Here is a 24515-nt window from a genome sequence, read left to right on the forward strand (position 1 = left end):
GAGCCTGAACCAGGTGCTCCAAATCCACAATCTGCTGATGGTACCTTCAAGGACACATAGGAGAAACAATAACTGATCAACCACATCAGCACATCAACACTAGATGGGAACCGTCACAATGCAATGTGTCTCCTACAAATCTTTCCATATAAACTATTAATTAAAAATATTAGCTTTTAATTAATAATATGTTCTCACACCCCTTACAGGATATCTTATATACTATTATATAGATACTCTATATAGATACTTTATCTCCTTATTTAACTTTTAACATCATGTCTGAACTGGACTTACCCCACTTAATACTCACATAAAACTATATATATATATATAAAAATCCAGACGTACAATTTCAAAAAAAATTCTGGGAATTTATACTTTTAAATTATACTTTTTTCTAGTAATTTCAACTTTTATTGTGATTTTGACATTTTTTTCTGGTAATTCTACGTTTTTCTGGTAATTCAGTTTTTTTCTGGTAATTTATTCTTTTTTCTGATAATTTATACTTTTCATGGTCATTTATACTTATTTTCTGATAATTTATACTTTTGTTCTGATAATTTATGCTTTTTTATGGTAATTTATACTTTTTTCTTGTGATTTTGACTTTTTTCTGGTAATTTTGACTTTTTTTCTGAGGCAGATTAACTGTTTTTCTTACAGTAAAACTTAAGATTTAACTTAAAAATATTTTAAAAAAGAAATCATTTAAAAAATGGTTAAAAAAACACAAAACTTTAGCCGAACTTTGCAGCATTATTCCGCTATAGATTCCTTAGATCTTCTAGTTTTAATATGATACCAGTATCTCCAGTATATATATAATATGAACTTTTAATTAATGATATATTCTCACACCCCTAACAGGATATCTTATATACTATTGTGATAAAGACATGGGGTATAATGTGTCAGAAAATTTGATATTTCAGTGTTTTCAGTTATGTAAAGTCGACCTGGAACACCTCATCCTCCGACTTTATCTCCTTATTTAACTTCATCATGTCTGAACTGGACTTACCCCACTTGTCACATAAAACTATATATATATAAAAATCCTGATGTACAATTTCAACATTTTTTCTGGGAATTTGTACTTTTTTTTGGTAAATTATACTTTTTTTTCTAGTGATTTCAACTTTTATTGTGATTTTGACTTTTTTTTTTGGTAATTCTACTTTTTTCTGATAATTTATATTTTTTATGTAAATTTATACTTATTTTCTGATAATTTATACTTTTGTTCTGATAATTTATGCTTTTTTATGGTAATTTATACTTTTTTCTTGTGATATTGACTTTTTTCTGGTAATTTTGACTTTTTTTCTGAGGCAGTTTAACTGTTTTTCTTACAGTAAAACTTTAGATTTAATGTAAAATATTTTTAAAAAGAAATCATTTAAAAAATAGTTAAAAAAACACAAAACTTTAGCCGAACTTTGCAGCATTATTCCGCTATAGATTCCTTAGATCTTCTAGTTTTAATATGATACCAGTATCTCCAGTATATTTATAATATGAACTTTTAATTAATGATATATTCTCACACCCCTAACAGGATATCTTATATACTATTGTGATAAAGACATGGGGTATAATGTGTCAGAAAATTTGATATTTCAGTGTTTTCAGTTATGTAAAGTCGACCTGGAACATCTCATCCTCCGACTTTATCTCCTTATTTAACTTCATCATGTCTGAACTGGACTTACCCCACTTGTCACATGAGACTACATAACGTTTGAACAGCGCTGTCCTCCCACGGAGCAGCTCCACACCTCCACACCTCCACACCGCCACTCTCGCCTCCTCCTGTTTCACAGGATGGTCGCACCTACTATTTTACTGTGTTTTTCACTTTCTGCACGGTGGAATTTCCGCAGCTCGCAAAGTGCCAGAGCAGAGAATGTTGGCACACTTCAAAAGTTTTTTCCACTCCTCAGGAAACAAGTCTGTGTTTCATAATGTCTGATTTGTGGTAGTTTCAGACGGCGGAGAGCAACCGATATGATGAGTATCTCAAAAAACAGGCCTGTTTTCAGCTGTGACAGTGACTTTGCAGCGTCTTAAACAGTTAATCTACATTATAAGATCATTTTTTTATCAGATTTGACACATGCCATTCTGCAGAAACCAAAAAATGTTGCTTCCTTCACAGCTCTGCAGATTGCAGATGTCCAGTTTGAGAGTTGTAAACTTCCTATTTCACATAAAATATGAGCTAAAACTGTAAATAAAGTGCGTTAATAGTTAATAAGCAGTGTCCAGGATCCTATGAAAAGCTCAGTAATTAGTGCAGTTCAGCTGAGATGGGAGGAAGCTGCTCCACCTACACATTTTAATGGCCTGAGTGAGAACACAATGTTTTCTTGAAGTTTGAAAAAAAAAAAAATCCACTGCATCGTGCATGGATCTAATAAGAAATGTTACAACAATTGGAGGCTTTTATGTTGCATGAGTAGGTGGCATTTATTGTTGTCTTACAACTAATACAAGTTGTAAGACAATGAAATGATCATTCATTGTTATTATTATTATTATTATTATTATTATTATTATTATTCATGTATTATTTATCAATATACAATATATGCATCAAATTATTATTATTTTTATTTGTTTTATTTTTATTTATATTTATTATATCAATATATTTATTATAATCAATATTTTATGTTTTTGTTATTTATAACAAATTATTATTATAAATAGGGATTATTATCTACAATAAATAATTAAAAAATACATTATTATTATTATTATTATTAATATTATATGTATTCATGTTTTATTTTATTTTTATTTATATTTATATTTATTATCAATGTACAATAAATGCATAAGATTATTATTTTTATATTATTATATCATTATTATTTATTATATCAATATATATTGATATCAATATTTTATGTATTTATTATTTATGACAAATTATCATAAATACGGATATTATTTATAATATATCATTAATATTATAACTATTACTAATATTTTATTGATTTATTTTATTGATTTATTTCATATAAATAAGTTCAGTGACCTCTTATAATTTCCTGGACTTTACAAAATGAATGAACATTTTTTATTGTTATTCGTTAATTCTTATTCTTGTCATTGTTATAAATATATCAATTTAAAAGTATTATTATTATTATTATTGTTGTTGTTGTTGTTTCCCTATTATTATTTATAATAAATATATAAATGAATACATTATTACATGACACTTTTAACTGCACTTTTCTTAAGCACTAACATAAATACATTTCTGAACAAATAAAAAATATTTTTTTAATTTTTTTTAAGTATTCATTTTACACTTAAATGTGATCTCTGCTGCACTTTTTATTATCTATATTGTATTTGCTTTACATGCTTTACTAATAAGCTTTATTATTATTATTATTATTATTATAATCATTTTTGTTTTAATCATATTTATTGTATTTACTTATTTTATTAATCTCTGTTATTCCTTGTCTATCGACTGTCGTTGCAGCTGGAGTGGGTGACATTTATTTTTATTTGTTTGGTAATTATTATTTTTTTAAATTGAAAAGAAAAGAACTTAATAATGGTGCAATAAGTAGTTTAGACGTTGCCTTCCCCAGTGAAGAATCAGCAGCTTCCTGTGTTCAGACGTGTTTTAAAAGCATCAGAGTAATCTCTGGCTATCTGAGCTGTCATAAACACAGACGGCTGTATAAGAGGTGCTCATGTTTATCACGTATTGATCTGTGTAAGTGGATACAGCTGTGTGTGTTGACAGGATGCAGACTCGTCCTGTAAAGTGATGTACGGTGATATTAATCTTTGATTCACTCTGTTGCTTTATTACAGGAGCACTGACACATGTAGAATCACACTTTAGAACCTTTATTCCAGGCATACACAATATGATTATAATAGCTTATTTAGCTGCACATAAGACATTTTATTCAACATCTTATTATTGATGTGTCAGTGGCAGATTCAGAGTCTCACTCGTCTCTTTTTCTGTGTATATTTTGGTTGTTTTGTGAACGTTTAAAGTCGTATACTTTGTTATTTGCAGTGGTTTCATGTCTCTTTATAGTAGTTTTCTGCATCTTTTAAGTTGTTTCGTGTGTCTTTCTGGTGGTTTTGTGTGTTTTTGTAGTCGTTTTGTAGGTCTTTTGAGTAATTTAGCGTCTTTTTCAAGTATTTTGTTCCTATTTATGGTTGTTTTTTAAAATATTTTGTCTCTTTGTAGGCGTTTGGTGAATAATTGCAGTTTCATGACTCTTTTTAGTCGTTTTTGTGTGTTTGCAGTTGGTTTATGGCGTCATATTTGAGTCAAAAGTCGCGCGAGCGATAACACATCTGCACGCGCATTTATTTCGTGTCACTTTTGTGATCTTCGCGCACCTATTCAGCAACCGAGTGAAGCAGATTCTCCCCCGTGCTCGCTCGCAGTGGTTTCACCGCGAGCGACCCAGTGTGTCAAAACTCCTCGCTCCGCGCGAGCAGAGCTCCAGATCAAAAAAATGCGATAACACATCTGCACGCGCATTTATTTCGTGTCGCGCGCGCAGATTTCAACTGCGCGCGTGACACAAAATAAATGCGCATGCAGATGTGTTATCGCTCGCGCGACTTTTGACTCAAATATGACGCCATATTGTTTCGTGACTCTTTATTGTTGTTTTGTCTGTTTTTGCAGTTGCTTTGTGACTCTTTGCAGATATTTTGTGAATCTTTGTGGTTGTCTGTGACTTGCAGTGGTTTTGTGTGTCTTTGTGGTGGTTTTGTGTTTTTTTGTAGTTGTTTTGTACATCTTTTTAGGAATTAAGTGTCTTTTTGTAGTATTTCATTTCAATTTGTGGTTGTTTTTTAAAAACTTTGTTTTTGTTGTTTGTAGTGACTCTTTGCAGATTCTGTGAAATATTGCAGTTGTTTCATGACTCTTTGTAGTCGTTTTGTCTCTTATTGCAGTTGTTCCATGACTCTTTGTAGTCTTTTGGTCTCTTATTGTAGTTGATTTGTGTCACTTTGCAGTTGATTTGGGAATCTTTGTGGTTGTTTTTGTGTTGTTTGTTGACTATTTGGTTGTTTTGAATGTTTTTGTAGTGGTTTCGTCTCTTATTGCAGTTGCTTTGTGACTGTATATGTTTGGTGTGTCTGTTTGCTGCTGTTTTGTGGATCTTTGTGGTTGTTTTGTGACTGTAGTGGTTTAGAATCGTTCTACAGTCGTATGTGACTCTTTGTAGGGGGTTTGAATCTCTTTGCAGTAGATCTGTAAATGTTTGTGGTTCTTTGTGTCTGTTTGCAGTTGTTTGTTGGCTCTTTGGTTGTTTTGAATGTGTCTTTGCAGTTTTTTGTGACTCTGTAGTGGCTTGCTGTCTGTATGTGGTCATTTTCAAAGTCTTTGTATTTGTTTGGTGTCCTTTTACAGTTAATTTGTGAATCCTTGGGGTTGTTTTTGTCTGTTTGCAGTTGTTTGTTGACTCTTTGAAATCTTTTGGTAGTTGTTTTGTGTCTCTTTGCGCATGTTTTGTGTCTCATTGCAGTTGTTTTGTATCTTTTTGTGGTGGTTTTGTCTCTTATTGCAGTTGTTTTGTGTTTCTGCAGAAGTTCAGTGAATCATTGCAGTTGTTTTGTATCACTTTGTGATGACTTGTTGGAACCTGGTCTCACAGGAATCTGTGAAATAGCCACGGATTTGCTTAACTCAAAATTCGTGGAATAGCCACGGAATCACTCAAATTTCCGTGAAACTGACACGGATTTCGCTACAATGCAAGTTAATGGCAGTCATATCCCGTGGCTATTGGTGTTCCAAGTCATGTGATTTTCAAGGTCCCGGCAGTCAGAACAAAAAACAAGGCGGACGGTTCTCTCATTTTTAGTGAAAAAAAATCAATGTTTTGACTTAGTTTCTGCATAAAAATGGATTTTGATCACATTTCTAGCGAGAAATATATGTTTTATTTTCTAAATATTCACTCATTGAATGTACATAATCACTTTAGATGTTGGAATAGCCACGGGATATGACTGTCATTAACTTGCATTGTAGCGAAATCCGTGTCAGTTTCACGGACATTTGAGTGATTCCGTGGCTATTCCACGGATTTTGAGTTAAGCAAATCCGTGGCTATTTCACGGATTCCTGTGAGACCATGTTGCTTGTTGTCTGTTTGTGGTCATTTCAGTGACTCTCTATAGGGGTCTATGTGTCTTTGCAGTTGATTTGTAAATCGTTGTAGTGGTTTGCTGTCTCTAGAGTTGTTTCATGTCGCAGTGAAGTCATTTTTTTCTGTTGTTTTGTGATTTACTTACAACAGGAAATGTTAACAGTCACACCAGGGCTGTGGGGCCCCTGGTGTGACTGTGTGTTGTAGGTCCCTCCCTGTAGAAGTTGAAGCTGCCATAGTTCAGCCTGTTGCAAGATGCCAACCAAGTTTGGAAAGTTCTGATTGACACCTCTGCCCTGTGTTGCATCAGGTCAGGTAATGAAGCGGCGTGTTGGGCCATAACTCACACAGGGAGTGTGTTGCCACAGCAGACGTGAGATGTAGTGCAGTGAAAGTGAGGCTTATACAAGAATGGAAAAAAAATATCAGCTCGACAACACTCTGATCGGACTGCAGGATGCTACTCTCGTGTAATTTCCTGTTAGCGGTCGCCCCTGGGACGACTTGCTGGGCAGAATTAGACACTTCAGTCAGTGTTGGTGCTGCACGGCTGCAGACGCAGCTGAGGAAGTGAAGGCTGCGGTTCAGCTCAGAACGCTGCTTTTATTTCTTTTTTGAAGATGTCGGTGAGTTTATTTCGCGGGTGTGGTGATGCTGTGACTGATGTGTGCAGGTTGTAATGAATGCACGCTTGTCTCCTGACAGGGTATGGGAGCTCCGTGCTCCTCGGGGGTCACGTCCGAGCGAGCCATCCACAGCTCAGGGATGTACAAGCTGGAGATCGAGCTGAAGAGAGGAAACAACCTGGCCGTCAGAGACAGAGGAGGTAGAGTTCTGTCTCGTCTGTTTGCTCCTTTTCTTTTCTTTTGTCGCTTGTTACAACTTGTATTTGTCCTTTCAGGCAGCAGTGATCCGTATGTGAAGTTCAAGCTGGCGGGTAAAGAGGTGTTCAGGAGCAAAACCATCCACAAAAACCTGAACCCGGTGTGGGACGAGAAGACGACTCTGATAATGGACTGCCTGAGTGACCCCTTGTATGTAAAGGTAAAGACTCACTCCGGCACAAAGCTTTCCACATGAATTATTAATAAACACAGCAATCAGTGGAGATTTGTTTGTTGCTGCTCTGCAGGTGTTTGACTACGACTTCGGCCTCCAGGACGACTTCATGGGCTCTGCTTATCTCTACCTGGAGTCTCTGGAGCAGCAGAGGTTCGTCACTTCAGCAAACATTTGGTTTGATTTTGTGTCCCTCTCTAGATGTTTTTCTCTTTTGCAACAAAACCAATATTTTCACTTTCATGACTTTGCTGTGGTTTGTTCATGAGCAGCACATCCGCATGTTTATCTGTATGATTCACCTTTTGTTGCTCTACTTTACTTTCTTTTAGTGCCTAAAGCTGCAATAACCCACACCTTTAAATTAACAGTGCATTGAATTATTATTATTATTATTATTGATGTTGATGTTGATGATAATGAATATATTAAAAACAAATTTAATTTTAATCAATTTATTTTATATTAATACAACCACTAATTATAAATATGAATGACAAATAAACATTATTTATTATAATATAACATATATTTATAAACATTTATTTAGATTAATGTATATGTTTTTATTTAATTATATAATTGTATTATTGCTTTTAATTAATATTATTTAAATTAATTATAAATAATCGAATTAAATATATTATGTAAAATTATCCAATGAAATATAATATATATTATTAATTTCAATTTGATAACTATTTAGGTTTATTATAATAATTGTAATAATAATAATAATAATAATAATAATAATAATAATAATAATAATTATGACAATAATAATAATTATAATAATAATAATAATAATAATAATGTTTGTAATGTAATTTTTAATTTTATTATTGCTTTGAATTAATATTTATATCATTTAAAATGATCTAATTATATATTTTATGTAACATAATCTGGTGAATTATATTATTAATTATTATTTGATTAACTATTTATGTTTATTATAATGATAGTAATAACTATTATTATTATCATTATAATTATAATAATAGAGTGGCAAGCTCTCTTCACATAGCAGTCCTGCAGATGAATTCTCCTGGGAATCATTAGCATTATTTATAACTCACTCTGCTCCTGGAATAGAGAACATTTAACAGATATATATTCATCAGCTTCATTGGTTACTGCACATATATGTCTTTTCTAAGACAAATTATAAGCATAAAACCTGATGCGTTTCTGTCCGTCTGCAGCTCCATCAGCTGCTGTCAGTCTGATCACTGCAGCATTGATCTCACAGCCTCTTCTTCATTAGTTTCTGTGCAAAACCATCCATCATCTTCTCTGGATATCGATCATTTTACATACAACAAACAAAAACAACTATTGCTCGTCCTGCAAGAGCCGCTCGTATGAACAGATTTATTATAGGGCCTGTAGGAGAACTTCACCATGCTGTAAGAGGTTTTCACTAGTGGATTTTATATTTCATTACTTAGAAGAGATTCTGAGTTTGAAAATCCTTATAAATCAAAATGGCAAAGTAAGATGATTGGATTAATGTTAGTCTTAGAGTGTGCAGTGCTGTGGTTGTGCACAGACTCACTGTGCTGTAAACTGTGGCCACGTCGGTCACATTCTCCAGTGTTTTTGTGGTCTCCGGCTGTTTTTCAGGCTTTGGTTTCTGCCTTAATTATGTGGCAGTTTGAGGTCTTCAGGCGCCCCCAGGGCCTCAGTTTTGTAGTTCCTATACCGTCTCATATTACCGTTTACAAGGAGAAATACTATGCTGAAAACATGAAACCATACATGCATGTGAAAGACACAGACAAAGACACAGACATAGACACAGACACACAACTGAGAACACAAAAGAAATAGAGCACTACAAACAACACACACCACTACACACTGCAATAAAGACACAACAGGGTTCTCTTTCAGCAGGTTTTGTAGTTTTTACAAGGAGCAGAACCTGTTTAATGAGCGGACACAAGACTGTCCTGCTGAAGACAGCTGGACAGTCTTGTGTCTGAAACAGCTTGTGTCTTCAGCTCTTTCAGACTTCTGAAACAGACAGAAGTCAGTTTCAGGTTTATTCTTGTTTGAGGTTGTTTTGATTCAGAGCCTCAATAACTCACTCACTCACTCACTCACTCACTCACTCACTCACTCACTCACTCACTCACTCACTCACTCACTCACTCACTCACTCACTCACTCACTCACTCACTCACTCACTCACCTTTTAACTATCCAACTCACTCACTCACTCACTAACTAACTCACTAACTCACTCATTAACTAACTTACTCTCCTATTTAAATAAGTTACTTAATAACTTACTAACTAACTAACTAACTAACTAACTAACTGACTGACTGACTGACTGACTGACTGACTGACTGACTGACTGACTGACTGACTGACTTACTTACTTACTTACTTACTTACTAACTGTCCAACTCACTCATTAACTAACTTACTCACCTATTTACTAAATAAGTCACTTCACTCACTCACTCACTCACTCACTCACCTATTAACTATCCAACTAACTAACTAACTAACTAACTAACTAACTAACTAACTAACTAACCAACTAACCAACTAACCAAATCACTCATTAGCTAACTTACTCACCTATTTACTAAATAAGTTACTTATTAACTTACTAACTAACTAACTTACTCACCTATTTACTAAATAAGTTACTTATTAACTTACTAACTAACTAACTTACTCACCTATTTACTAAATAAGTTACTTATTAACTTACTAACTAACTAACTTACTCACTTATTAAATAACTAACTCACTATCTCACTTATTAACAAACTTATTAACTAAAGCTATTTACTAACTGACTAACTCACCCACTTACTCACTCACCTATTAATTAGCTAACTACCTACCTAACTAACCAGCTTACTAATGAACTAATTAAGTACTAGCTTTTTTAGCTGGAAGAATTAAATGTTTTGGTATTCTCATAGGAAAACAGAATATTTTTCAGGTCTTTTAACTTTTAAAATGATTTATTCTGTAGTTAGAATGTGTGCTTTTATTACAGTCTCAGTCTCAATGTTATTTTATAGCTTATAGATATTTTATACACAAAATGTTTATACCATAGAACTATTTGTGTCTGTAAGTAAACGATCCAGTCTACAGTGTTGTTCATACACTTCACCAGAGAAAGATAATGTATGTACGTCAATACAGAGATCTCAACATAGTTTATGAATAATCGATATTGCTGAGAAAAGCCTATCGATCGACCCTGTATGTGACCTTTAACATGGCAGGGAGCAGAGTGGATCATGCAGCATCACATGCCCTTTTCTCTCGTCCTCTTACCTGTCTTACCTGTGTTACCTGTGTGCTGCAGGACGATCCCTGTGACTCTGGTGCTGAAGGACCCTCAGCACCCGGACCAGGACCTGGGCTCTCTGGAGCTCGCCGTCACCCTGACGCCCAAAGAAAGTCCGCTGGAGGAGCGGCGAGGCTCCACGGTACGTCTGCTCCTCATTACATCTCTCACTTCAGTTTAATTTAGATGTATAGGTGTAATGCTGTCTCTTAAACAGCTATGGAATTACATTTATGTGAGTTATTACAGTTAAAACATGAGGATGAGAGCAGGCTGGATTTTATAGCTGCAAGTAATCAAAATCATTGATTTACCCTCTGAACCCCAACAAGCAGCTTTACAGCAGAAATATAAAGCCATACATTATAACAAAAGAAAAAATACAAGTTGATTTTCTTTGATAAGAATAAAACGGGAACAATATAAACAACATTTTTCCACCAATGTTACCAATATTGAAAAAATAGTTTGCACTATTTCCATTTTTTTCAGCCTCCCCTGTCCTCTCCTCTCTGCTCTGTGTAAACATCCTCTCCTGTCCTCTCCTCTCTGCTACGTTTCTGGCTGTGATAAATGGTGTTTTTTAGTGATTTAAAAAAAATAAAACATGCCTTTCAAATGTGATGGCAGGTTGTTGGGATTCAGAGGGTTAGTGTTTTCTTAAATAACTAAAAAAGCTGCAGAAAGTGCTCACTTTTTTTTAAGCCTGTAGCCCGAAAATTCAGAAAAGTTTCGCATGATAAAAACCTTTAATCAGCTTTTAATTTTCTATCCATCTACTAATGAATTGATCTTCTTCTCCACTGTTATACAATCAATTTCAGGGGGAAAAACTATTTTAATCAATTATATTTTGTGTTATTTTGCTTTTTTTTTTATTTATGTTGTTTTTGTATGTTGTTTTATTGAGCTATATTTAATATTTTTTATCTATTTTATTTTGGGTTATTTTGCTTTTTTTTTAATTTGTTGTTTTATTTAATAATTTTTAATCAATTTTATTTTGTTGTGTAATTTAACATTTTTTCTTTTATTTTATCAATTTTATTTTGTCTATAATGTAGCTTTTTTAATGCATTTCATTGGTTGTTTTATTGAGGCATTATTCAAATTTTTTTATCTATTTTATTTGTTCTTTAGTTGAGCTATTTTATTATTTTTTGTTGTGTTTATTAGCTTTTTAAAAGTTTTTTAATGTATTTTATTCCAGTTAGACATCCAGCTTTCCTTTAAATGGTTGACATAACTGCGCTAATCCATTAATCTACTAATCGTTTCAACACAACTGGATTACAAAAATCACAGTTGACACACACACACACACACACACACACACACATGTTGTATAACAGCAGGATGTGTGTGTGTGTGAGTGTTAACGGCTGTTTGTGCTGCGTGTTTCCTGCAGCAGACTGTGGTTAGGACGTATCGGTGGAAGCCGTATGTGGATAAAGTGAGTGTAGTGGAGAACGTTAGAACCCTCTCCTGGTTTGCTCCCCGTGTAGAGAACAGAACAGATGAGCTTCATGCCCTCTATTGGACAAACTCTGAACAATACCTTCAGTGGTTTGATTGTTAGTAGTAGCTCTGTAGTTGTAGCTTTTCTTTTTGTCTGAGTTTGTGAAGTGTTCTACAAGAATCCAGAACATATGGCTGACAAGTGAAAGAAAGACCCTTTGTCCTCCTCAGTGCTTCTCATAGAACACCCCAAATTACCTCTATAACACTTTCATTGATCACTAAACCCCCTAAAGGACTTATTGTTGATCCCAAATGGCCTCCAGAATCTTTTTGATGATCACTAAACTGCGTAAAAGACTTGTAGGACATCCTAAATGAGCCTCTACAACCCTTTCAATGGCCACTATACCTCCTATAGGACTCTAAACACCCCAATAACCCTTTTCAGTGACATAGATCATCCCAAATGTCCTGTTAGATGAACACTAAACTCCGTAAAAGACTTGTAGAACATCCTAAATGGGCCTCTACAACTTTTTCAATGACCAAAAACCATCCTAAATGATATCCAGAACATTTTTGACGAACACAAAATCTCCCAAAGGACTTTTAGAACATTCTAAACGACCTTTAAACTTTTTTCCATGACCACTAACCCCCCTAAAGGACTCATAGAACATCCTCAAAGAACTTTGAAACTATTTCAGTGACCACTAAACATATTAAATGACCCCAGGAACTGTTTTCGGTGACATAGAACATCCCAAATGTCCTGTTAGATGATCACTAAACTGCGTAAAATACTTGTAGAACATCCTAAATGGGCCTCTACAACTTTTTCAATGAACAAAAACCATCCTAAATGATATCCAGAACCTTTTTGACGAACACAAAATCTTCCAAAGGACTTTTAGAACATTCTAAACGACCTCTAAACCTTTTCCATGACCACTAACCCCCCTAAAGGATTCATAGAACATCCTCAAAGAACTTTGAAACTATTTCAGTGACCACTAAACATCCTAAATGACCCCAAGAACTGTTTTCGGTGACATAGATCGTCCCAAATGTCCTTTTTGATGACCACTCAACACCCTAAAGAACTTGTGGAACATCTTAAATTACCTCTGAAGGACTCACAGAATAATCTGAATGGTGCCTGAAACATTTTCAATAAACAGTAAACATCCTAAAGAATTTGTGGAACATCCTAAATTAACTCTAGAACATTTTCATTGATCACTTAACCCCCCTAAGGACTTATTGTACATCTTAAGAACCTTCATCCTCAATGGGCCCCTACAACCTGCAATGACCGTTAAACTACCTAAAGGACCATTAACTTTTCTAAATTTCATCAAGAACCTTTTTGACGACCACAAAACCTCCCAAAGAACTTGTAAAACATCCTAAATGACCTTTAGAACTTGATGAAAATGATCACTAAACCACCTAAAGAACTAGTCACTACTCTAAATGATATCTAGAACCTTTTTGACAACTACAAAATGGGAGGACTCATAAAACATCCTAAAGGATCTTGGAAACTTTTCAGTAACCCCTTTACATCCTAAATGACCCCAAGAACCCTTTTCAGTGACATAGATCATCCCAAATGTCCTGTTAGATGAACACTAAACCACATAAAAGACTTGTAGAACATACTTAATTGGCCTCTACAACTTTTTCAATGACCAAAAACCATCCTAAATGATATCCAGAACCTTTTTGACGAACACAAAATCTCCCAAAGGACTTTTAGAACATTCTAAATGACCTCTAAACCTTTTCCATGACCACTAACTCCCCTAAAGGACTCATAGAACATCCTCAAAGAACTTTGAAACTATTTCAGTGACCACTAAACATCCTAAATGACCCTAAGAACTGTTTACGGTGACATAGATCGTCCCAAATGTCCTTTTTGATGACCACTCAACACCCTAAAGAACTTGTGGAACATCTTAAATTACCTCTAAAGGACTCACAGAATAATCTGAATGATGCCTGAAACATTTTCAATAAACAGTAAACATCCTAAAGAATTTGTGAAACATCCTAAATTAACTCTAGAACATTTTCATTGATCGCTGAACCCCCCTAAGGACTTATTGTACATCCTAAGAACCTTCATCCTCAATGGGCCCCTACAACCAGCAATGACTGTTAAACTGCCTAAAGGACCAGTAACTTTTCTAAATGACATCAAGAACCTTTTTGACGACCACAAAACCTCCCAAAGAACTTGTAAAACATCCTAAATGACCTTTAGAACTTGATGAAAATGATCACTAAACCACCTAAAGAACTAGTAACTATTCTAAATGATATCTAGAACCTTTTTCACAACTACAAAATGGGAGGACTCAAAAAACATCGTAAAGGATCTTTGAAACATTTTCAGTAACCCCTTTACATCCTAAATGACCCCAAGAACCCTTTTTCAGTGACATAGATCATCCCAAATGTCCTGTTAGATGACCACTAACACCCTAAAGGACTTGTGGAACATCTTAAACTACCTCTAAAGGACTCACAGAAGAGAACATAAAGGACTTGTATAACATCTTAAATCACCTGCAGAACCTTTTATAATGACCACTAAACCTCCTAAGGGACTCACAGAACATCCTTAATTACCTCTAGAACCTTTTCAATAAGCAGTAAACCTTGTAAAGGACTCACAGAGAACCCTAGATGAGTGCTACAACTTTTTGATGAAGAAGTAACCTCCCGAAGGACTCATAGAACATCCTGAATGACCTGTAGACCTTTTCAGTGACCTCCCGATGAACTCTCAGAACACCCTAGATTTCCTCTAGAACCTTTTCTTTGTGTTGTTTTTAGCTTTAAGGTTATATCTTCAATTTATTCTGCGTCATCATATCAGTTACATTTAAATAAACATGAAATATAGAATCAACATTTTCCCTCCCTTAATGTGGCAATGATCAAAAACTGAATGAAATGTTAGGTCATTTTAATTCTAAATAACTTTAAATGAATGATATCCTGATTCACTTTAATATGGAAGCAAGCAAAGAATGATTTGAGCATTTGGCAGCAAAAGAGACAAAAAAAGCCCTAAATCTTCTGGCCTTCCTTTGCTTCCATTCTTCAATTTAAGGTTTTTTTTCAGTGTTTTATTTTGTTCTTATTTTAGCTGTGATCCCAATTTCTTAAAACTACGGAAGAGATTGGTATTATATATTGATGTAACACACCTGTCAGGTGGGTGGATTATTTTGCCAAAGGAGAAATAATCTCTAACGTGGATTTTAACAAATTTGTGACCAAAATTAGGCTGGAATTTGCCTTTTTGTTTGCATATAAAAAGTGTCAGATCATTATATCAACTTGTGTAAAATGAGAACAAAACTTAAGTGTTGCATTTATATTTTTATTCTTGATCCTTGATTCCTATTTGAGTATCTGAGGAGGGTTTCTAAATGTATCCTCAGCACAAAGACATTAAACAGTCTGTCTTCTGCATGTTTTATTCAGTGTATAAATTAATCATCAGGCTGGGTGTTAGTCTGCTCCACAGTCCACAAGAAAGATAAAGAAAAGAGAGAAGACGAGTGAAGAATTGTGTGAAAAAGAAACAACAGAAAAAATAAATCTCTGATACATCAAAGTGTCATTAAAGCTAATGAGGAATCATCATGAATATTCAGCACGTTGTAAGAATCTATTTTCAGATGCACGCAGCCTAATTAAAGTTGCAGTACACCTCCTTTCACTTGTTTCAGCTGCTTGTAGTGAAGCCTGTCCTGTAGCGCCCCCTAGTGGCTGCTCTGCTCCTGACGTGCATTAAATTTAGATTAGGCAGATTTTTGCAGCCTTTTAGTGAACCCTGTGGAGTCTCCAAAAGCTCCAAAGCATTCAGACTTATTCATGACATCCAGACTAGAAAACAAAGCAGCGTGGAGCCCTACTGTAAATTTACCTCGAAAGTTCTGGCTGTAAACTCCATGAGGCCAGTTTCAGTTTCATGATGATATACCAAGTAAAACTGGAGACAAGCTCAAATATATTTAGTATAAAATGATAGAACTGGATGGAACCCTCTTATATGTTATATTTGCAACCTTTGTTCACATTTGCAACATTTAAAATTCTTTATTGAGCATGATAGTGTTTTGAAAGTTAAAAAAAGATTCAAAATCTAGACTAAAGGACTAAAAAAGACACAAAATTACCAAAAAAAGACACAAAATTACCAAAAAAGACACAAAATGACAGAAAATACACAAAATGACTAAAAAAAGAAACAAAATGACCAAGAAAGACACAAAATGACCAAAAAAAGACACAAAAGGAGAAGACAGAATGACCAAAAAAACCCACAGAAGACACAAAATGACAAAAAAGACACAACAACAGACACAAAATGACCAAAAAAGACACAAAGTTACCAAAAGACACGAAAAGACATGAAAATGATTAAAAAATGGACAAAATAGCCCAAGACTCCATAGAGTTAAAGACTTTAGTCATCGTCAATGACCCTAGAACTCTCTGAAGGACTCATTACACATCTTAAAGGACCTCGGAAACCTTTTTAATTACCACTGGAACTCCCAAAACACTTGTTGAACTTTCTAAAGAAACCTCAAGAACCTGGTATTCATAGGACATCCTAGAACCTTTTCAATGATCAATAAACCTCTTCAGTGACTCATAGAACCTCCTAAATTACCTAATTTTTTATATGACCACTTAACTCCTTAAAGGACTTATAGAACACCCGAAAGGGCACCTAGAACCTCTAATGTTCTTATATGACCATAAAAAGCTGTAGACCCTTTCCAATTCTCACTAAACCTCCCAAATGACCTCAAGAGCCCTTTCAATGAACACTAAAGCTCCTCAAGGACCATTAGAACAACGCAAATGACCTCAAGAATAATTTCTATGAACACTTAACCTCCTAAATGTCCTCTAGAACCCTTTCAATGAACCCTAAACATCTTCAGGGACCCTTAGAACAACGCAAATGACCTCAAGAATAATTTCTATGAACACTAAACCTCCTAAATGTCCTCTAGAACCCTTTCAATGAACCCTAAACATCTTCAGGGACCCTTAGAACAACCCAAATGACCTCTAGAACCCTTTCAATGAACACTTAAAATGTTCAGGGACCCATAGAACAACCCAAATGACCCCAAGAATCATTTATATGAACACTTAACCTCCTAAATGTTCTCTAGAACCCTTTCAATGAACACTTAACATCTTCAAAGACCCTTAGAACAACCCAAATACCTCTAGAACCCTTTCAGTGAACACTAAAACTCTTCAAGGACCCTTAGAACAACCCAAATGACCTCTAGAACCCTTTCAATGAACACTAAAACTCTTCAAGGACCCTTAGAACAACCCAAATTACCTCTAGAACCCTTTCAATGAACACTTTAAATTTTCAGGGACCCATAGAACAACCCAAATGACCCCAAGAATCATTTATATGAACACTAAACCTCCTAAATGTTCTCTAGAACCCTTTCAATGAACACTAAAACACTTCAAGGACCCTTAGAACAACCCAAATACCTCTAGAACCCTTTCAATGAACACTAAAACGCTTCAAGGACCCTTAGAACAACCCAAATACCTCTAGAACCCTTTCAATGAACACTAAAACTCTTCAAGGACCCTTAGAACAACCCAAATACCTCTAGAACCCTTTCAATGGACACTAAAACTCCCTCTAGAACCCTTTCAATGAACACTAAAACTCTTCCAAGGACCCTTAGAACAACCCAAATACCTCTAGAACCCTTTCAATGAACACTAAAACTCTTCAAGGACCCTTAGAACAACCCAAATACCTCTAGAACCCTTTCAATGAACACTAAAACTCTCCAATGACCCTTAGAACAACCCAAATACCTCTAGAACCCTTTCAATGGACACTAAAACTCCCTCTAGAACCCTTTCAATGAACACTGAAACTCTTCAAGGACCCTTAGAACAACCCAAATACCTCTAGAACCCTTTCAATGAACACTAAAACTCTTCAAGGACCCTTAGAACAACCCAAATACCTCTAGAACCCTTACAATGAACACTTAACCTCCTAAATGACTGATGTTTTGCAGCCTTTTAGTTAAAGACTTTTCTGCTGAAGTCAGTTGAAATAATGTATGTCAATGTACATTCAGACCATGCTGCTCAGGAGATCCTGGAAACGTTCCACAAAGGTAAGTCGCCGCCATCCTCATCATCAGCATCATCATCATCATCGTCTGTCCCGACGCCGTCACACTCACTGCCTTTCTCTCACTGTTTCTGTTGCTTATTTGAGTATTTTTCATAGAGTTCAGACAGACGTCACTGTTGTTGCTCATGAGCTCCTTAAATGTTGATTATTGTTGTTGTTTGTTTTAGCTGCTCTCATTTCCATCCACTGTCTGCAAACAGAACCCTGTTCTTCAAACTGTTTCCATCCAAATTAACATGATCAGTTGGATTTGATTGATTTTGTTAATCTGAAATCAAGTTACGTTGAAAGAAATTCTACAGATATTTCTATATTACTAGAGCACCATACGTGGATTAATACACAGCTGAAAATTGTCCCCAATAAATGTAATATTTCTTTTATAAGGCAACAGATTTTATTTTTCCTGCAGCTGCACAGGAGTTAATTAACAATGTTCAAATTTTACAAATGAAGCAATAGTTTATTTTAGACTTAGTTCAGTAAACCAGTCAAACTTCACTTGAAGTCCCCTTATTTACATTTAGCGCAAAATATACATATTTAATAAATCCTCTCAACACACTTATGTAGTGTATAACTACATTTTAAAATATTATTAATGAAGTATACTTTTTTTTTTTTTAAATCTAGATGTTCTGTTGTATTATCCATGAGCCAGATAATGCATTTTGACATTATGAAAAAAAGCTTGTAAAACATTTTATTTTAATTGTATTCATTATATGAAGAAAAAAAAACAATTAAAGGGCTAAATTCTGAAAATTAATAACTCTAAGTCTAAAACCATAATTAAAACAAAGAAAAGTAATTGGAAAAAACGCTTGGTTTATTGTTAAGAAAAAAGGGAAAAATAAAATCTAAATGAAATACATTAAATAAAATAAATATAAATTAAAAATAAAATATATATGCTATATGATATATATTCATCTAAAGCCATGAGTGAAATAACAATAAGAATAATAATTGGAGAAAAAGCTTGTTTTTGTTTTTTGTTTAAAAAAAAAAGGGGGGGGGGTAATGTAAAATGAAATATAAATGAAATACATTTAATGATAAAAATATTATAATTATAATAAGAATTTAAAATGTTATAAGTAATAATACCATAAAGCATGGATATATATGAATATCTATAGAAACCAATTTTCCCAACATGGCTCTAAAGAAACTACATTCAACTACAATCAAACAAATTCAATCAAAATGAAATCATCTTGATTCAAGTCAAGCAAAGGTATAAGGAGAGTAAGTAAAGTTCAATGTATGTGTGTGTGTGTGTGTGTGTGTGTGTGTGTGTGTGTGTGTGTGTGTGTGTGTGTGTGTGTGTGGACCAGCAGCAGCAGTCTCTGCGTCTCTCAGACGTCCACAGGAAGTCTCAGCTGTGGCGAGGGATCGTCAGCATCGCTCTGATCGAGGGCCGGAACCTGATCCCCATGGACCCCAACGGGCTGAGCGACCCCTACGTCAAGTTCAGACTGGGCCCCCAGAAGTACCGCAGCAAGGTAAGGTCCCCACACCGACCTCTGAGCCGACCAGCAAATAAAAAAGGCAAATTAAAAAATAAATGTCATCTTATGTCACATTTCATCAATAAATGACTGAAAACAATTAATGTTATTTTTTAATAAAAATGTAAGAGCATATTTATTAATACTTTGAGTCATATAAATATGTATTTATTTAGAAGATACCCAATATAATGAATAGATAACAATAAATCTTTTTTCATATAATACATTTGGCCAAAAAATGAATATTAAAAATGTTAATTAACCAATAAATGCTACTTAAATTGATATTTTGTTTCTTTATTTATTTACCTTACTTTGTATTATTTCCCCTATTCATTCCCTTTACTATTTCATTTACTATTTCCTTTTTTTTTAATTGTATTTATTATCCTTATTTTTTGCATTTATCCTTTATTTTTCATTTTATTTTTACTATTTATTATTATTATTATTATTATTATTATTATTATTTATTTATTTATCAATTCATTTATAGCAACTTTGCTTAACATTTATTCACATTTTTTTTAATTTATGTAGTAATTTATTAGTATTATTAGTTTAGTATTAGTAAAATAGATTGTAAATAGGTCAATAAAACTTTAATAAAAAAATAAAATAAATAAAAAAATAATGTTCTTAAAAATTGGAATAATACAACAAATAATAGATTTTGAAAAATAGCTAAATAAGACAATAAAATAATAACTCTGTTTAGAATTGTTTCAGCTATTCTCTTTATTCTCCCCTCCGTGCCTTGAGGTCAGAAATTAATGCTGATCGAGGTTAAGTGACAAGTTGGTTGTGTGTGTGTGTGTGTGTGTGTGCAGACGGTGCCTAAGACCCTGAGTCCTCAGTGGAGGGAGCAGTTTGACCTCCACCTGTACGAGGAGACGGGAGGCGTGCTGGAGATCACAGTGTGGGACAGAGACACCGGCAGGAGGGACGACTTCATCGGACGGTCAGTCCTCTTTTCCCTCTTCATCTGCTTTTATTTGTTTCAGTTGTAGTAATATATGGAGAGCTGTAAATGTTGCAGTAGAAAAATTAAAGAAAAACCTAACAAAGTGAATTAATAGGTCTCCTCCTTTATGAACACTATGACCTCCTAACTCTCTGAAATCCTGAACAGTTTCAGGGCTTTCTTGTTTAGTTTTTGCTCCTGTCAGATTTTACTCGTTGTGGACTGCAACATCTAAAATCTATATTAATCTATAAGTCCTGCAGCTCTATGGAATCAGCACATTCATGGCTAGAAGTGGAAACAACTCAAACAGCAGAATAACACAGTTAGAATGACAGAAATCAGAAAAACAGAAAAGTTTAGTTTCTTTGATAATTTATTTTACAAAAAAATAAAATAGTATCTATGTAAACATTATTTTTCCAAGTGTTGGTTAGTACAAATGCTTTACTTAAATGAGACATGAGGAATTAATATTTTTTTTTTAAGTGTTTGACACACATGATTCTTTCAAGGATCATCACAAATTTGACAATCATCATCCGTTTCCGGCTACGATAACTGGTGGTATTTTGGCATTTTTTCAAAAGAAAACATGTATTTCTGGGGTACACTTTGGTAGATGTCCTCAATAATTAGCCTCCTAAGATCTCATAGAACCTCCTGAAAGACCTTTTATATGACCGAGAGAACCTCTTGAAGGACTTAAATCTTCCTCGGTGGTCACTGAAACTCTTGAAAGACAAATAGAACCTCTTAAAGGACCCTGTGCTGTGTACAAACGTCTACATCTGTTGTGTTTGAGATGTTTACGTGGGTCGGTCTCAGACTGAAGATGAAATGTGAAGATAAAGGAACCAGAGAGTGGTCACTTCAGGCAGGCAATGGGAACTGTATGTGACTTCATGAGCTCAGTGGTTGTTCTGTTGCTGTGTTTGTGTCCAGCTGCCAGTTGGACCTCTCCACTCTGTCCAAAGAACACACTCACCACCTGGAGCTCCCGCTGGAGGAGTCCCGGGGCTTCGTGGTGCTGCTGGTCACGCTGACTGCCTCGGCTCACGTGTGCATCGCCGACCTGTCCGTCACGCCGCTGGACGACCCGCAGGAGCGCAGGGAGATCATCAAACGCTACGTGAGCAGAACTCCTAATGAGTCCAAATAAACACTAAATAAAAAACAAACCCTGCAGCGTTATTAACTCCCGGTTTGTTTCTTCAGAGCGTGATGAAGTCGTTCTCCAACATGAGAGACGTTGGCGTCCTGCAGGTCAAAGTGATGAGAGCTGAAGGACTCATGGCTGCAGACGTCAACGGTAATAAACAAACATCCTCCACATATTTACTTTACAGTTCTTTATTATTACAGTTCCAGCAGCTGTGTGATGTGACATGATGTGTCTGTTTGCAGGTAAGAGTGATCCGTTCTGTGTGTTGGAGCTGAACAACGACCGACTGCAGACTCACACCGTTTACAAGAACCTGAATCCAGAGTGGAACAAAGTCTTCACCTTGTGAGGGAAAACTTCAGTCTCAGTCACTAAACCTCCTTAATGTCCTCTAGAACCCTTTCAATGAACACTAAACCTCCTTAATGTCCTCTAGAACCCTTTCAATGAACACTAAACCTCCTTAATGTCCTCTAGAACCCTTTCAATGAACACTAAACCTCCTTAATGTCCTCTAGAACCCTTTCACTGAACACTAAACTCCTTAATGTCCTCTAGAACCCTTTCAATGAACACTTATCCTCCATAATAACCTCTAGAACCCTTTCAATGAACACTAAACCTCCTTAATGTCTTCTAGAAGCCTTTCACTGAACACTAAAACTCCTTAATGTCCTCTAGAACCCTTTCAATGACTACTAAACCTCCATAATAACCTCTAGAACCCTTTCACTGAACACTAAACCTCCTTAATGTCCTTTAGAACCCTTTCAATGAACACTAAACCTCCTTAATGTCCTCTAGAACCCTTTCAATGAACACTAAACCTCCTTAATGTCCTCTAGAAGCCTTTCACTGAACACTAAACCTCTTTAATGTCCTCTAGAACCCTTTCAATGAACACTAAACATCCTTAATGTCTTCTAAAACCCTTTCAATGAACACTAAACCTCCTTAATGTCCTCTAGAACCCTTTCACTGAACACTAAACCTCCTTAATGTCCTCTAGAACCCTTTCAATGACTACTAAACCTCCATAATAACCTCTAGAACCCTTTCACTGAACACTAAACCTCATTAATGTCCTTTAGAACCCTTTCAATGAACACTAAACCTCCTTAATGTCCTCTAGAACCCTTTCAATGAACACTAAACCTCCTTAATGTCCTCTAGAACCCTTTCACTGAACACTAAACCTCCTTAATGTCTTCTAGAAGCCTTTCACTGAACACTAAACCTCCTTAATGTCCTCTAGAACCCTTTCAATGACTACTAAACCTCCATAATAACCTCTAGAACCCTTTCACTGAACACTAAACCTCCTTAATGTCCTTTAGAACCCTTTCAATGAACACTAAACCTCCTTAATGTCCTCTAGAACCCTTTCAATGAACACTAAACCTCCTTAATGTCCTCTAGAAGCCTTTCACTGAACACTAAACCTCCTTAATGTCCTCTAGAACCCTTTCAATGAACACTAAACGTCCTTAATGTCTTCTAGAACCCTTTCAATGAACACTAAACCTCCTTAATGTCCTCTAGAACCCTTTCAATGAACACTAAACCTCCTTAATGTCTTCTAGAACCCTTTCAATGAACACTAAACCTCCTTAATGTCTTCTAGAACCCTTTCAATGAACACTAAACCTCCTTAATGTCTTCTAGAACCCTTTCAATGAACACTAAACCTCCTAATTAACCTCTAGAACCCTTTCAATGAATACTAAACCTCCTAAATAACCTCTAGAACCCCTTCAATGAACACTAAACCTCCTAAATAACCTCTAGAACCCTTTCAATGAATACTAAACCTCCTAAATAACCTCTAGAACCCTTTCAATGAACACTAAACCTCCTAAATAACCTCTAGAACCCTTTTAATGAACACTAAACCTCCTTAATGTCCTCTAGAACCCTTTTAATGAACACTAAACATCCTTAAATGTCCTCTAGAACCCTTTCAATGAACACTAAACCTCCTTAATGTCCTCTACAACCTTTTCACTGAACACTAAAACTCTCCAAAGACCATTAGAACAACCCAAATAATCTCTAGAACTCTTTTAATGAACACTTAACCTCTTTAAGGACCCTAAGAACAACCTAAATAACCTCTAGAACTCTTTTAATACTACTACTACGACTACTAGAACCTCTTAAAGGACCTGTAGATCCTTCCTAATTGTCACATGACCTCCTGAATTTCCTCTATAACCTTTTCAATGACCATTAAACCTCTTCAAGGACCCTTAGAACAACCTAAATGACACCTAGAACCTTTTCAATGAACACTAAACCTTGCTTGCATTAGCTTTTGCCAGGGAAATTTTATTATTTCTTCCCCTCATAGGCTTTACAAATAAAACTCATTAAATTTGTACCTAAAAATGTGCAGGAACCCTGATTAAATGCTCCGGATGTTATAGTTGTATCTCTTTAGGGTCTTACACAACTCTGCCCAAAATAAAAGATGAATTTCCCCAAATTCTGAAGTAATTTAAGTAGCTAAAATCTCTTAAAAAAAGATCTCTCTAACTCGATTCTTCCTCTTCTTCTCTGTCATGTTTATCAGTAACGTTAAAGACATCCACTCGGTGTTGGAGGTGACGGTGTTTGATGAGGACAGAGACA

General features: G+C 35.0%; 1 protein-coding gene across 3 annotated transcripts in view; it reads left to right on the plus strand.

Moving 5' to 3' along the window:
- Positions 1 to 24515, plus strand: part of mctp1b (multiple C2 domains, transmembrane 1b) — a 53519-nt gene that overhangs the window by 20017 nt on the left and 8987 nt on the right. The window contains exons 2-12 of one of the 3 annotated variants that reach the window (XM_059357627.1): positions 6870 to 6990; positions 7066 to 7208; positions 7297 to 7376; positions 10567 to 10690; positions 18180 to 18218; positions 19579 to 19746; positions 20586 to 20716; positions 21665 to 21851; positions 21938 to 22031; positions 22127 to 22229; positions 24457 to 24515. The exon at positions 24457 to 24515 is cut by the window's right edge and continues 44 nt beyond it. In XM_059357627.1, the coding sequence (XP_059213610.1) occupies positions 6870 to 6990; positions 7066 to 7208; positions 7297 to 7376; positions 10567 to 10690; positions 18180 to 18218; positions 19579 to 19746; positions 20586 to 20716; positions 21665 to 21851; positions 21938 to 22031; positions 22127 to 22229; positions 24457 to 24515 (1249 nt within the window). The remainder of the gene's footprint in view (positions 1 to 6869; positions 6991 to 7065; positions 7209 to 7296; positions 7377 to 10566; positions 10691 to 18179; positions 18219 to 19578; positions 19747 to 20585; positions 20717 to 21664; positions 21852 to 21937; positions 22032 to 22126; positions 22230 to 24456) is intronic. The other 2 variants (XM_059357628.1, XM_059357629.1) reach the window with 2 other exon arrangements.

The sequence above is a fragment of the Centropristis striata genome, chromosome 19 (assembly GCF_030273125.1).
Source record: "Centropristis striata isolate RG_2023a ecotype Rhode Island chromosome 19, C.striata_1.0, whole genome shotgun sequence".
Lineage (NCBI taxonomy): Eukaryota > Metazoa > Chordata > Actinopteri > Perciformes > Serranidae > Centropristis > Centropristis striata.